We start from the raw sequence: 14888 nt of genomic DNA, 5'->3' as shown, positions 1-14888 counted from the left end.
CATGCGCTAGTTCTCAATTAAGAGGGATTTGCTAAGGAAGTTATACTCCGTCTGCATCAAAAGGAAATGAAAGACCACATTTAACAAGTCAACGAATAGAGCTTTATTGAAAAACGTAACAATTACTCTTGATGTAAGTACCTTTGAAAATCTATTACATGGTAACAACAAGAATCCAGCAATGGGCTCTCAGACAAAGTATACTTAGCTAGCTTAGAAAGAAGTCAACAACTTACAAAGACGCAAAATACAACTATCACCTCCATGGAATGATAAATAATAATAACAAACTTTCCCTTTTACATTTTTATTCCAAAGAATATAGAAAGAGAATTTTGAGAGATGTTGATTAAATCTATGAGGTGCCAGGAAATGGACAGAGGAGGGAAAAAATTGAAGGTGCCCTCTCAGAAATGGAGTAATTTACAGCAAAGATTATTCTAATTGGCTTGAAGACCTTCTTTCCGTCTGAACAGGGAAAAGGTCTCTTCACTACCTGATAAGACTGGTAAGTAGATCAACGAAATGCATGTTTATCAATAGAAAATGGCGAGTTTTTAAAATACTTAGTTGTGGCAAATTTGAAAAATATGATCTGTGTTTTGTGACCCTCAAAGCTTCTTCTGACGAAAAAAAAGGTTCAAACTTGTACCAAAACTCAACTATTAAAAGTAAGATGATAGTGATTTCATCAGAACCTGGTTTTACGCCTTGTGCTGCTTGCATCTGAAGGAAGGGAAATACTTGATTTTTGTTGAAAGATCTTTTCAATGAGCAATAATGTTCGATTCATCTACATACTATCAGTAAGAGGCAAATAATAACGAAAATTTAATCTCATATTTCTGTTCATCTAAAGCAAAGAACGATCTCAACCATATATGGTTGGTGCAAAATTTCTTAATGAGAGATTTTACAAACACTCAAGACTTTTTTGGTAATTCTTCTCTCCCTTTTCGATGAGAGTAGCACTGGCACAATGTAAAAGCAATTCTTCAACCAGCCGATTTGAATATACAAGGTCTCTTGATTTTACCATAGAGTCAGCTGCTCAAAGTTTGTTCATCGGAGTAAATGAGACCATTCTCTGATCTGGTTAAAGCAGAAATATGAGACTGAATTTCCTCTATTATTTGACTCATAAAGATAGCAGGTGAATCGAACTTTCTTCCTAATTGACAAGATCTGCAATAATTTAACAAAAGCCAAATATTTCTCCTTTTTTAAGTTGCAAGCTGCACAAGGTGTAAGACTAGGTTCTGGAAAAATCACTATTATTTTACTTTCACCAAGTATTCAGACAAGTTTAAACCATTGCTTTGTCAGAAGAGGCTTTGAGGATCACAAAACACAAATTCATTAGTCATAAATCAAATCGGCCAAAACTTGGTTTTTTAAACTTAAAGCTCACGAATTTCCATTTAACTATAAATGAAAAAGATCAAATACCGTCCGAAGACCACAGGGTCGATAAATACCGATCATCGACAAATGCACAGCACGTCTCCAAAAATTCCTTGACTTTTTCTACTGATTTCCTAACTCAATCAGTCTCTAAGGATCTCCTAACTCCCGAATTAAACAGATGTAGAGTTCTTGGTCACCGTAAGTTACCAAAATGTGACTTCTGTCAAAATCAATTAACAACTAAAGAGCCGAAAACATCCAATTTCAGAATTTTCTTCGATACTTAAAATATTTTTGATTATCAAAATTGCAAATGAAGAGCTCCGTTGTTCCCATTAAGTTTTACAAAATACGTCAATTAAATTAACAGAGATCTCAGTTGGAACGGCCAGATAAATGCTATCAAAGAGCTTTCAAAAATAATGTGCACCCTAAAGAAACAGGAGTTGAGGAGGGAAAAATACAAGGTATTTGGCAGAGTAATTGCCTATTAACAAAAGAATCTCAGCCTTCAACCTCTTTAGACGCTATTTGTGGTAACGTATACGTATTCTTCCAAACGATAAAAATGACAAATCTCTTCCGATGCTACCGAAGAAAATAAATCTGCTTACATCGCTTTACTGTGATTTAACACTAATAGCGTCTATAGGTATGTATTTTGATGATTTTGTCAATCAAAGACTTAAAACAGATCTGTCCACCATTAAAAGATAGAAAGTAAATACTTAACACACTACATTAAGTAAAAACTTGATACGTAACACTATTATCCTTCTTTCAAGTTAGCAAGTCGTATTCTTCTGGGAATAAAATGACCGTTTTTTTTTTTGAGATTAGTGTTCACGAACTGAAAACAGTGAAATTTGAGAAGTCATGTCAAACCTACACACTTATACCTCAACTTCTAGCAAATTTGAAAACTCTCTGGGTATTTTCTCACACCCCTCATTCGGTTTCATTAAGAGATAATAAATTTTGATGATAGATTTCACTGACAGGAAAAAAATTATCTGCCAAAGTAAGGCTTTAGTAATTTTTTTAGCTCTATTATGCCAGAAATCCTATACCAAAGCCTTTTTTTTCTAAAAAATAATCAGCAAAAAAAGTTACACTGCAATGTTGAAGACTAAAGTTCACAACTTTAAAATCCGCCCATGTCTCTTTTGGAATTTTGTTTAAATAATCCAACTTGACAATTTCAAAGTCTACCGTTCATGGCTGGGAAAGTTATTTTTGCCAATACACAATAAATATTGCTTGTGCAAAGCTTGAATGGTTGAACAATGCAGTATCTCTGTATGAAAAATAAGTATATGGCTACAATTTTTTGTTTCTGATACGAGGAAACTCTTTCGGCAAGCCTTTCAATAAAACTTCAAAAATTAAATAAATGGTTCAATAATAGCTCTACCACAGATATTTGAAAGAAAAGTGATGTGAGATACAAATCCTCCACCAGTGTTAAGTTTTATGATAGATGAGACCAATCCTGTAGATTCCAAAAAAATTATTCACTCCAAAGTGAGGCCATCCAGTACCTGAGAACAAAACAATTCGAAGTTAAAAAATATCATTGAGCTAAAAAAAACTGATAAATTTGCTATGATTACCTTGAGTTTGGTGCGATTTAAAATTGTGAAAGAAGATAACTTCAAAAGATTGCAGCACTAAAAAACCAATCTGAATACTATATTTTAATAATATTCATCGAACTCAACAAGAGATCATCCTGTAATTTTGGCATCTCAGACTTAAAAATGTGAGTTCAAAACTAATAGTGCAGAAACATGGATGGAGAATTTTAAAACTGTGTGTTGATTTTCAGACGATTTTACACTTGCTTTTCCTTTTCAGTCCAATTCACACAATTAAACTTTTCTTTTAAAATAATCGGATGAGAATTTTTACTGTCCAATTAAGATAGAAAAAATTTTCACTCAATAGAGTTAGAGGAGAAGTTTGATGAGAAATTGAACCGTGTGAACTGGGCCCCAGAGGAGATCATTTTTGCAGACATTGCTTCATGAAAATTTAAAATTAAAATAGCCTATGGAGAGAAATCTGGGAGAAATAGGAACTACCATATTTTAGTGGATAAATCCAAAAAGGATTGTAAAAACTCTGGAGATTTGAAGGAATAATTTTAAAGAGACTGAAAAGAAATTTCAAAAGGCTTTTAAAAACCATCAGGCCATTTTTGTCATCTTGTCAAAGTAAATAAAAAAATGAGTGAAAACAGCGGTTCTCTCCGAGCACAAATAGGTTGAGATTCTCAGCTCTTGTTTGACTGCTTACCTTGCAAACCAACCTGACGCAGAAAGAAATCCTAGGAAGAGAGGAAATAGATTCAATCAAATGCTAACGGAATAGTTGAATATGGCAGTAGAGGACAATGCTTTTCCACTTGAAGGGCAGTGACCATACAGTCCGTTGCACTCTCTACTTCTCCAAGCACTTCCAGAACTTTCCCTAAATTGTACCTGAAACAGATGAGCATGAAAAATGCGCTATTAGAATGACCAAATGTCAAGCACAGAAAAATAAAAAACGCTGCCAACATTGAGAGAAATAAATAAGGACAGTCCCGAAAATAATTCCAGAAATGAGGGAGTCAAGTACTCAGAGAAATTTTTATTGACTCCCTGCTTGGGCTCGATTTACTGAGTATCTTTTTCGAATTAAAAAGTTGTGTACATACATACATAAAGTCGCTTTTATAGCGCCGCCTCGCGCTCTGCGACGCCCAATCGCCATTGCCCCCTATCCTCCCAGAGATCATCAGGCAATTGGCACCTTCTGATCTCCTCCTCCACCCCTTGTCGCCAACCTTCCTCAGGACGTCCACGCCGTCGCCTTCCAGGAGGAACCCAATCGAAGACCTGCTTGGGCAACCGATCATCTGCCATCCTTCGCACATGTCCATACTAGACCAACTGCTTGGACCTGATATCGTGCACGATGTCCTTCTCGACACCCATTATCTCGCGTACCTTTTCATTGCGGATACGCTCTCTTCTCGATATCCCAGCAGACCTTCGCCAAAAGTCCATCTCAGTTGCCCTGAGCATGTCTTCAGTTCTTTTCTTGAGTTGCCAGACCTCACTCCCGTAAGTTACGATACTCTTCACGATGACGTTATAAATTTTTCTTTTGGTCTCCTTGGAGATACTCTGGTCCCAGCGAACCCCATTTAGCATCGCGATAGCTTTCCTGCCTTGCACATTCCGATCTTTAATAGCTCCATCCAAATTTCCGTCCTTAGTTAACAAAACTCCTAGATATTTATACTCTTCACAGTCCAGAATCTTCTGGACATCCTCCAGTTCAATGCTTTGCTGATCACCACCGATAACCAACTTCTCCGTCTTAACCACATTTACTTCCATTCCCCACTTTCAGTATACTTCCACTAACTTACGCGTCATGTAATTCGCATCTTCTTCGTCCTGAGCTATTACCACCTGATCATCAGCAAAGCACAGAGTATAAAGGGTGGCATCTTCACGTAGCGGGACACCCATTCCCGAACAACATCTTTTCCATTCCTTAAAAAGTTATGTTCTATTTAATATATTGATGGCTAAACTGAGAAAAAAAGTTCTTGATTGGGGTCCTTCAAGGCGAACGAAGAGTTCAAAAGGTAAGCAAAGAAATGGCATTTTACTCCTTTATATCTTTTAAGGAAAAGCCAATCAACTTTAGTGCTCAACATTTTCTACAAATATTTGTTGAACAGAATAGAAAAACCACCAAAGTTTCCAAGATATTATCTTGATGAGTTTTCAAATCAAAGTCTGACAAGAATCCGCAACATTTAGCTAACAGTATCGTTGGAGAAGTAGTTATTTTCCACCTATCTCCATGTTTAAAAAGTATTTACTAGCATCTACTCTGGATTTTAATTACTTGACCTTGATTTAGCTGCTATTATTGCTTTCATGAATTGTTACAATCCACCTTCTTCCTCTCCGAATTTAGAGGCAGCTGCAGAAATATTTTAATGTTTCATCCACCCCCCGCCTCTACATAGATGGGAGAGAGAGTATATAAGTGTATCCATATTGATTAAAGCAACATGTTGCTGCTAAAGAAGATGCATTGATACTTACCAAGTTTGCGGTGCATGAGGATCCAATTTTGCAGCATCTCGTAAAGTTTTTTCAGCTAGTCTTTGTTGCCCTAGGTAATGGTACATCAAACCCTGAAAAATTAAAAATAGAAAATGCATTGATCATATTTTATACGTAATGAATTTATGCTGCTTAGATTTTCTGTAATGTGGTCTAATCTAAGGTGAAAACGACTGAGTTGGTAATTTAGAAAAAAGGCCACACCCACAATTTTGACAGACTGCGTTTCCCACAGAAATTTACTCTTAATGGACAGGGAATCAACTCCTAGACACTCACCACCTGTTTGGCTGCAACACGTTCTTTTCTAGACGACTCTATTTGCTGATACTTTTGAAAAGGGCCTACCTCCAACAAGATGGTTCCTTTATGAAATGAACGGATGGCATGGCATTTGTTCTACCTATGTATTTAAAAATAGGAGGGTCGTCTCCAAAGTAAGTTTCCCTATTTTTTTCTCTGCAACTATTAAAGCTAAAACAAATCTGTAAAAACGTTGTTGTAGGTCATACTCTCAGCTTTTTAACAAGCTGAAGCTTTTATAATTTGGCCCCCGGGTGCCGAGAAAATGCGTTCCCGAACGAACCTCTGTGCTCTGCAGGTCCAAATTATAGCATTTTGAAACTGGACATGATTCGCGCGATAGAAGTTATTCTCAACGAATAACAAATGAATTGAGCAAACCTTCAATTATTATGCATAATACTGAGGACCTTACCTTACTTTTCAACAAAGTCTCCGCCAATATCCAAACATTTTTGATACCGTGGCACCAGCTTCCGTATCTCTTCCGCAAAGAACTCAGGTGACTGCTTCAGGAGCCAAGAGTTGACTGCGTGCTTCACTTCTTCATCAGTGGCAAAGCTCTGACCTCCGAAATCCACTTTAACCGCCTTACTCTCCTGATCTCACACGGAGTGATTCCTTTCTGTTTCCTCATCTCAAAGTAAATTTCAGAGGTCAGAGCTTTGCCACTGATGAAAAAGTGAAGCACGCAGTCAACTCTTGGCTCCTGAAGCAGTCACCTGAGTTCTTTGCGGAAGAGATACGGAAGCTGGTGCCACGGTATCAAAAATGTTTGGATATTGGCGGAGACTACGTTGAAAAGTAAGGTAAGGTCCTCAGGATTATACATAATAATTGAACATTTGCTCAAATCATCTGTTATTCATCTTGGGAATCATGTCCAGTTTCAAAATGATATAATTTGGAACTGCGGAGCACAGAGGATCGTTCCGGAAAACCGCATTTTCTCAGCACTCAGTGGGCCAAATTATAAAAACTTTAGCTTGTTGAAAAGCTGAGAGTATGACTTAAAGTTTTCACAGATTTGTTCTAGCTTTAATAGTGGCAGAGAACAAAAATAGGGAAACTTACTTTTGAGACGACCCTCGTATATTTTTATTTTTTAATAATTTTCGAAATTTTTAAAAATCCTCTCGCCTAAAGCTAGAAAAAAATCTAAGATATAAAAAAAACAGTTTCTGTAAATCTGTCCAGTTGAACCTGAGAAAAGTGTACCTCAGCAAGCACATTTTCCATGGTGAAGATAAGGACTTATACAACTCCCCTTAAAAAACTTACCAAGTGTTGAAGACTTTTAATATGAGCCGGATTGATTGCAACAGCATTTTGGTAGTATTGCTTAGCTTCGTGGAATTCACTTTTGTACTCGTGCACACGTCCTCGCGCAAAAACAAGATGATGTGACAGGGGGAATATTGTGGTGGCCTCTTGCAAACACAAGTTAGCAGAGTCTGGTTGGTTCTGCGACAAGTAAATTTCAGAGAGCAACACCCAGATGTGAAGCTGGAGCATCCACGCTTTTTGAAGCCCCGGCTTTGGAACAGCAGAGCTGATTGTTGATGCCACTTCTGAGAGAGCCTGCTCTACCTTCGAAGCAGCAACGGAATGCGTGTGCATGGAATCTGCAAAGACATAACAGTAATTACAAACACTCTTAATATTCGCCCTCTAGATTCATCCATGATTTCTTCCATTGTCTGAGTTTCTATTTTTTTCAAATTTCCTACGTGTATCCCTGTATTTTCCCTGCAGTGTTTGCGAAAATAACTCTCTACTAAAATTAACTGAACTGCTCTGCGAAGACTACGGTCGCTGATGACTTAGAAAAGCTATCTTTAGCTTGTGAAACATTTGTCCAACTTCCCTACCACACAAAAAATTCTACAAAAAATTGGGCTTGCCTCTTTTTATTAAAATGGATGCACTTTTCAAAAGCGTACTTCACAGTTACTTCATGAAAATTGTTGTATTCATGTATGCAGATAAATAGGAATTTTTGACGTCAAAACAACTGTCATAAAAAATCAATGTTGATTGTGAACACTTTTATTTTGCTCAGGAGTTGCTTTCCAGATTTCTCGTTGTGTGAATCGCTTTCTCCATTAGAATTTGACAAGATAATTTGTTGCACATTGTTTTAATTCATACCTTGTCTAGAAGCCCATTAGACTAATGCTGTTGCTTTTTACCTGTTCCCAACTATGAGCCATCAGACAACTATTCAACGATTTATGCTACTAATTCTATGAGTAATAAAATAGGCAAAAAAGTGTACGTAGACTTACTTGAGTCTTTGTCAGACATTTCACTTGTATATAACTGGAGGACACTACGGTTTTCTTGAGTGCTTTCTTGGGTGGTTTGCTCTTCGTAGAGTACTTTCCATAGAGACAACATATGTTTAGCTGTTAGTAAAGCAGCCTGAAACATGAAAAATATTGAAAGTCAAAATTAACACACATACATAAACAGATAAATTGAAAGAGAAGAGTTTGACTGGAATATTAAGAAAGAGAAGCTTCCTGAAAGTTAAGAATAAAATCGATGGCCGGAGTTTGGAAAATTCGCTCAATTTGCAACATTGGAGACTTCCTGGCATACTTTATTTCTTCTTTGGAAAACTGGTCAACATTATTTCTTGAAAACTTTCCTTATTTTTTTTTCTCGTTAACAGAATATTCTGAATAAATTTCAAGCTACAAAGATAGCTTTTTTCTCATCCAAAAAATAAACTAGGAGCAAAAATTTTGAGACACTGCAATAAAGATATGTGGTTTTGCACTTTGGTTATTGAAATAATTCATCAGGAAGACAGCTTGATACATGAAAATTTTAAAATTTACTTGAATTCCATGACTGTTAGAGAAGGCATTCTATAAAATGTTTTGATACGTCGAATTTTGTAGATAAAACTTTCCTTGCCAAATTTTTTAAAGCAGTGTAGGAAAAGTACGGCAATTTTGACCCCTCTTAATTGTAGTATTTGTCAAAGAAGAAGAAAAGCTAAAAACAAAGTGTTAAAAGTGACTGGAAAAAAAAAATGGAAAAGAAACTACAATCACTCAACTGTTATAATTAGTTTATGTTTTACTACTTTTGCCGCACGAGGCTAGACCTCTTGGCAATTTTATTTGTAGTGGCCTTAACTTAATTTGTATTATGTTTTTTCTTTTATTAATAAATAATCTGAATCTGAATCTGACTCGGAAATTAGACTAAAACAATCAATGTGTTGCGAAAACGAAGGATGTTCAGAGTTGCCACAATATTGTCTATTCGGCAAAAAAAACCTACTTATACAGGGTTATGACATCATTTTGCATGTCATAATCTTGTTTGTAAAAAAAGCATAAAAGAGTTTATCACGTTCATTACTATTGATACTGTCATAATTTTCACTTGTTTTTTTTTCTGTCTCAAATCCTCGTCACCCGCATGAAGGAACTCAACTCCATTCCAAGATTGCAAAATTGACTCAAAAAATTCAGTTTTTCATGAGAATAAACCTGCATAATTTTCGTCGAAAATGTGTCTGATTTTTGTATGGGATCAGAGGAGAAATTAGTGAAAGTTTTGGTCAAAAATTCTTAAAATTCTCCTGGTCAAAATGCAATTTGTGTAGAAAAATCTGGCAACACTGAAATGGAGTGACTTTTTTTGTGAGGGAAACAACGAAATGTCATATATGTCTCTTTTTATTTTGAGAGAAATATGTCAGAATGAATGCAAAAATGAAATAGAAAAAAAGCTCACCTCGCTCCCAACAGTATAAAGTTCCAGGTGAGCTTTAACAAAGAGAAGATTCAAGCAATCAGGGAAATCTTGAAGAGCACATTCAAGCAAAACATAAGCTTCGTGTAATTGTTTCTGTGCTGTTAGTAAGAGTATCATTAAATGCAAAGACGGAGCATGCTCTGAGTGAAGTTTCAGAGCTACTTTGACTCGAGTGATGGCCTCGCTAATCTGAGCTTGGTTCGCAGCAAACAATCCCATATAATATGCAGCAAGATGATCACTTGGATCTAGCTGGAATGCCTTGAGAAATGCCTCTGAAGCTTTGAGATTATGCGTCTCTTTATCTATTTTTAAGTGACTAGACTGAGCAAAACAATAAGCGCCAATTCCAATAAACAAATGGCACCGAGACAAGAGACTCTGAGGCTCAGCAGTTTCTCTGCTTAACGCTTCATTGCTCCATTCGATACCATCGCTGATCCTATTTAAATGCTGATAACAGATTCGGGCTAAAAGTAAGCATGGGAGAACTTTATTTGGGAGCATTCGTGCGACTTGTTTCAGGACGGCGTACGCATGAATGTAGTTGCCATTTGCATCGAGGCTGAGACCAAATTGAAACCACACATGCGCTTCCTCATAGGAGAATTTCATTGCTCTTTCCAAAGACTCTTGGAGAAGGGGAGTTTGTCCCCACTTGACAAGTGTAACAGCCAACAAGTCGTATATCAAGGTTGCATTCGAAAGAGCTTTCTTTCTGGCATCTTTGAACTCGGGCGATTGACTCAAGACTGCCTCCCGCACAGCCATTGCTTCACTAATTAACAGAAGTAGAATTATTTCTTCATATTCGTTCTTTGGGATGAACAAGTTAAGGCCATTGTATTTCTTCGGCTTCCAAGGACTTGCAGTTGGTTTTTTCTTGGTGCTAGAGATATCAGATATAGGTTTGTACAATGGGCCAGGCACACCTCTTTGAAGCACTTCTGCTAGCTGCCTTGTTAAAACCACACGCAAACTATGAGTTCCGCTGGCTTCCACTGCAGAGATCATACTTCGGTAACAATCTACCGCCTCTGGTAGTTTCCCATTTTGGATACATAGAACAGGGGCTCTTTGGAGTGCAGTCTCTAGAATCAAACCCATGTCAAACGGGGGCACAGCAGGCTGCGGTGAATGAGAGCCCGTCCCGCTTCCAACAACGGACAGCTGCTGCTGCTGCTGCTGTTGCTGCTTATCATGCATTTGTAAGTAGAGGAGACCAAGATCGGCAGCTTTCTTGAAACAGTCTATCATTTGCTCATCCCTTTCAGCAGCTTTGAACTTGGAAGAAAGAGCAAGGGGCACTTTTTCTAAACATAAACCTGTGAACAAGAGAAAATATACCAGATCAATGATAATGCAAATAATAACCGAGGAATTCTAATTTTGAAAAAATTTAAGGTACTTGCAAACCTACCCAAGAATTAACAAAATTTGCATTATATTTTCTTTCGTAGTGGTAAATTAATGTCATCCCTTGCAAAGATCCATTTCTAAAGTTGTAATGCTGAATTTTACTCAAGGTTGGCAAAATTTTCCATTTCATGATGCTATTTTTATGGGGCTTCCTTAAATCTTTTTTCATCACTTGTAAACCAAAATGAATCTCCTAGGGAAAGAAGCTGTTTAAGGAACAACTATGAATACAGCCCTTAGTTTTAAGTAGAAGCTGGTAGAAACAGAAGGAAAGGATAAGAATGGGAATTTTGTAAAACTATGTTGTAAGCATTGACCACTAAGGTGTTGAGGTACAACGTAAGCTTTAATGGCGTGTGCTACTAATTTGGTCTTTGCCATTTTAGCACCAATTGATAAATACCAAGAATATAAATAATAAAATACCTCAGATTCAGGCTTTGTAGCCTATTTAGAGGGATGCTTACATCTTGAAGCAGAGTTATTAGAATAATCACTCGATTCCTATTGAAAGATGCTACCTCGGCTGTCTCTAATCTTGTCAATCTTGTCAATCAAGTCATCATACTTTGATAGATAATTACTATGATTAAGGATTGAATGTACTGAAAACGGGACTTTGGAAAAAGGAAGAGATTTGGTTTTGAAAGTCTGAATGAATGAAGAAAAATAATATTTCAGGAAAAGTTAAAATTTCGACTGAGAATAATGGGGAAAAAGTTGACACATGTTATGAGAAGGTAGGGCCACTAAAGAGCGAATTGAGATACTTGCTGGATCATACCTTTTATTGCATACGATTCAGCCACAATTCTAATACTCCTACCAGGCAAGGTTTTCTCTGTCAGAGACTGTAAATCAGCTTCATCAAAGTGATCTAAGGCAGCCTCACAATCTTCAAGCACATAGAAAAGTTTACCAAGCAGCAGATGAGAGTCTAACGCCACACCAGCCTGGAAAGAGCACAAAACAGAAACGCTTGATAAGATAAAATGCTAAAACTCTGTATTGTGAATTCTGTTTGTATGTTTCTGTTGTTGTTTGTGAATTCTGTTTCTATTGCATTAAGCATGAGTGCCCTCTAACTGAAATCAACAACACAAACACTTAGTCAGCCAACTGATCTCCTGAGAAAGATGAGCTTTTGGAACTAAACTTTCTAATAGTCAATCTTGGGAAAATTCCGTCTGAAAAGTGCCTCTTCTAGCGATTTAACATGTGTTGTCCCTCAAAGAAGCAGCAACATCACTTTGAGTCCAAGATGTAGAACCTCTTATTTTGAACTGAGTTGACAAATGCATCGTTTCATCTCCCTAATCTGTCACCTATATTTTCTCACTTGATTATGTGTATAAAATAGCCATAAAATGCCTTTTTCACACTCGATTTCCACTGGATTGGCACAGAGAAAATTAGATTTTAAAAGCTTAATTTGCTCAGGAGGCTGTAAGGATGAACACTACAGAAAAAAGAATTTCAAAATTTTGCAGGCACCAAATTTCTTAGTACCTTTTTCATACGTGGTCCTTTATTTGCGTGAAATTTAGCAAGTTCCTTCTTGTACTTTGAAATGGCAAAAATATTGGCCAGCAAGTCCTTTTAAAAAACATCTTACTTGTGCGAAATAACAAAAAGCACGGTATTTGCTCTTAGAATTTCCAAAAAGAGGGAAACCTTGATTATCAGAATTCTTTATTATCAAAGGCTTTGGATAATTGTTGAATTAAAAGCTTCTTCTCATTTTTGCGTTGCCTCTCTTGGATTAAATAATACCAGGAGGGTCGACTGTTGATGAGCTTCATGACATGACATGAACTTACAACTTGTTTCATTGACAGTATACAAATATTCTACACACCTTTTTCCCCAATTCTGAAGCAGCGCTAAGCAGTAGATCTTTAGAATCAGTTAGTTGATTTTTTGCTTTTGCCACATTTTTCTTGATCGGAGGATTATCTTGCAGATATAATTCTAGCTTGGCTTCACCCGTTAGAAAATTGCACAAAGACTCTGAAAATAAAAGGACAACAGTTCAAAATTAGATAACTAAATTTATGAAATAACAAAAATAAAGTAATTAACATGTTAGTATGACTACTTACTTAAGAGGAGGATACTTAGATTTGATCAAATTCAAATTGAGGAATACGCGCCGTACTTTTTGAAACACTAAGATGCCTGTCCCCAAGTAGATAAGTAATTGAGGTAATTAAATGAAATAACGAGCTTCTGCTTCAAAATCCCCTCGTAAAATATGGACAAATAAAGAGCATGATTATTCCAGGGGTCGATAATATTCCTGATCACGCAAGCCAAGCTTGTGGCAAAATTGTGGAAAGCTCTCATATTTATTTTTTTTTTTTTGGCGACGTCTGGCACAGGATGGTACAACAAGCGTTGATTAAGGCTTCTCACTACCATTTGAAAATTTTCTTCCCAGCGGTCAACAACTAAAAAGAAAAATGAAAGTCATCACTTTAGCTGGAAGCACTATTTTGGCTCGCGCAAAATTTTGGAAGGCAGGAAACCTTATCTACCTCTGGATTGATCTTTCACGGAGGAAAACAGTGCTTTTCAAAAGATAGGATTAATAAATGAAACAAATCAAAGTGAATTTCAGCTGACAGTAGTTTATTTGAAATTTTCTTTAAGTATGAGTCTTGTAGGTAGCAGTAAACTAAATACTGTCCTGTTTTTGCATCAAATGACAGACTGAGGTTTCTAAATTACTTTCCTTTGAGCAGACACTGAACTTTTTACACCTCAACCGGATTATTGGGAGAGGCAGGTTAAGCCTACAGCTAATTGGACATATTTCTGTCAAACAGAACAATGTGCAGGTGGGAAAGATGGGGTGTGCTCGTTGCATGGTACTAGGGCCATAAGAATGAATGGAATTGATAAGGTGCCAGTGACATAGCCGCCGCTGCGCTCCTCCCGCTTTGTCCTTAACTCATGAGCCCTGTCTACAAGGCTCTAGATACATGCTTATGGCTCATACACTTTGCACATAGTTCCATTTGACAGATTGTAAAATCCCGCTTCTCCAATTCAGCAACGGAACTTTGAGACAAATGAACGCGGCCCATGAGCCATGGGCAAGTGTCTAAAGCATTGCGGACAGGGCTATGAGTTAAGGATGAAGTGGGAGGAGCGCGGCGGCAGCTACGTAACTGGCATGCCAATAACTCATTCTTGTGGCCCGAGCACCAACAAGCACAACCAATCTTTCCCACCTGCACATAGTTCTGTTTGATAGAAATACGTCCCATTGAAGGCGACACCATTCAAATCCTGTAGAGACTAATAACCGTGTGAACGAACTTTAGGATAGAAATTCTTCATCTGCTCTTTGGAGTCCTTGACGGGAAGGCAGGTATGAGGTTGGTGATGTATGCGCCTGACCTAGTTCTACACTTATCAGTGAGGAGCATTGCTCAAAATCCCAGAGCTAAAAGTATGAAGTGGCTCCAACATACCAGTGGTTGCACCAGGTTTCACCCTCTGCAGCTGCTCCGCAAGCTCAATAACTTTGATCCAGTTGCCTTCTTCCCTGCTCTTCTCAATATCATTTTCGATGCGCGCTAAAGTTTTAGAAGCTTTGGAAGTTGTCATATTCGATTAAATTATAAAAAATTTCTTATCACTAAAGTATAGCAACAGACAAATTATCACATCTTATCTGAATATGCAGAGCAAAAGATAAAACAGAATTAAAATTTGAAGTAAGGTACTCGGCCAGATTTTTTTTATCTCCAGTTGAAAATCTTCTTGTAAATATTGATGAAAGATGCATGTCCCAAGGTCCCATCTGGTCCCATCGTTGCCAACAGCCAATTGAGGTTATGT

At 37.2% G+C, this 14888-nt stretch overlaps 1 protein-coding gene across 1 annotated transcript; it reads right to left on the bottom strand.

Moving 5' to 3' along the window:
- Positions 1 to 79: 79 nt before the first annotated feature.
- Ttc7 (tetratricopeptide repeat domain 7) lies at positions 80 to 14793 on the bottom strand. Its single transcript, XM_019054807.2, has 9 exons — positions 14519 to 14793; positions 12898 to 13049; positions 11824 to 11992; positions 9600 to 10945; positions 8132 to 8267; positions 7125 to 7468; positions 5520 to 5611; positions 3706 to 3890; positions 80 to 2948 (listed from the first exon to the last, which is right to left on the bottom strand). Exons 1-8 carry the CDS (start codon positions 14652 to 14654, stop codon positions 3758 to 3760), a joined length of 2508 nt encoding a protein of 835 aa, XP_018910352.1. The 5' UTR covers positions 14655 to 14793; the 3' UTR covers positions 80 to 2948; positions 3706 to 3757.
- Between the last annotated feature and the right edge of the window lie 95 nt (positions 14794 to 14888).

The sequence above is a fragment of the Bemisia tabaci genome, chromosome 7, assembly GCF_918797505.1.
Source record: "Bemisia tabaci chromosome 7, PGI_BMITA_v3".
Classification (NCBI taxonomy): domain Eukaryota; kingdom Metazoa; phylum Arthropoda; class Insecta; order Hemiptera; family Aleyrodidae; genus Bemisia; species Bemisia tabaci.
The sequence above is the reverse complement of the archived record's forward strand: the minus strand, read 5'-3'. Positions and strand labels throughout refer to the sequence as shown.

Excerpts from the sequence above, each read along its gene's own strand:
- Ttc7 (XM_019054807.2), bottom strand. The coding sequence starts at position 14,654 with ATGACAACTTCCAAAGCTTCTAAAACTTTAGCGCGCATCGAAAATGAT. Across the intron at positions 11,993-12,897 it reads CTTCAGAATTGGGGAAAAAG|GCTGGTGTGGCGTTAGACTC; the intron begins GTGTGTAGAATA and ends TGCTCTTTCCAG. Across the intron at positions 7,469-8,131 it reads AATGTCTGACAAAGACTCAA|ATTCCATGCACACGCATTCC; the intron begins GTAAGTCTACGT and ends ATGTCTTTGCAG.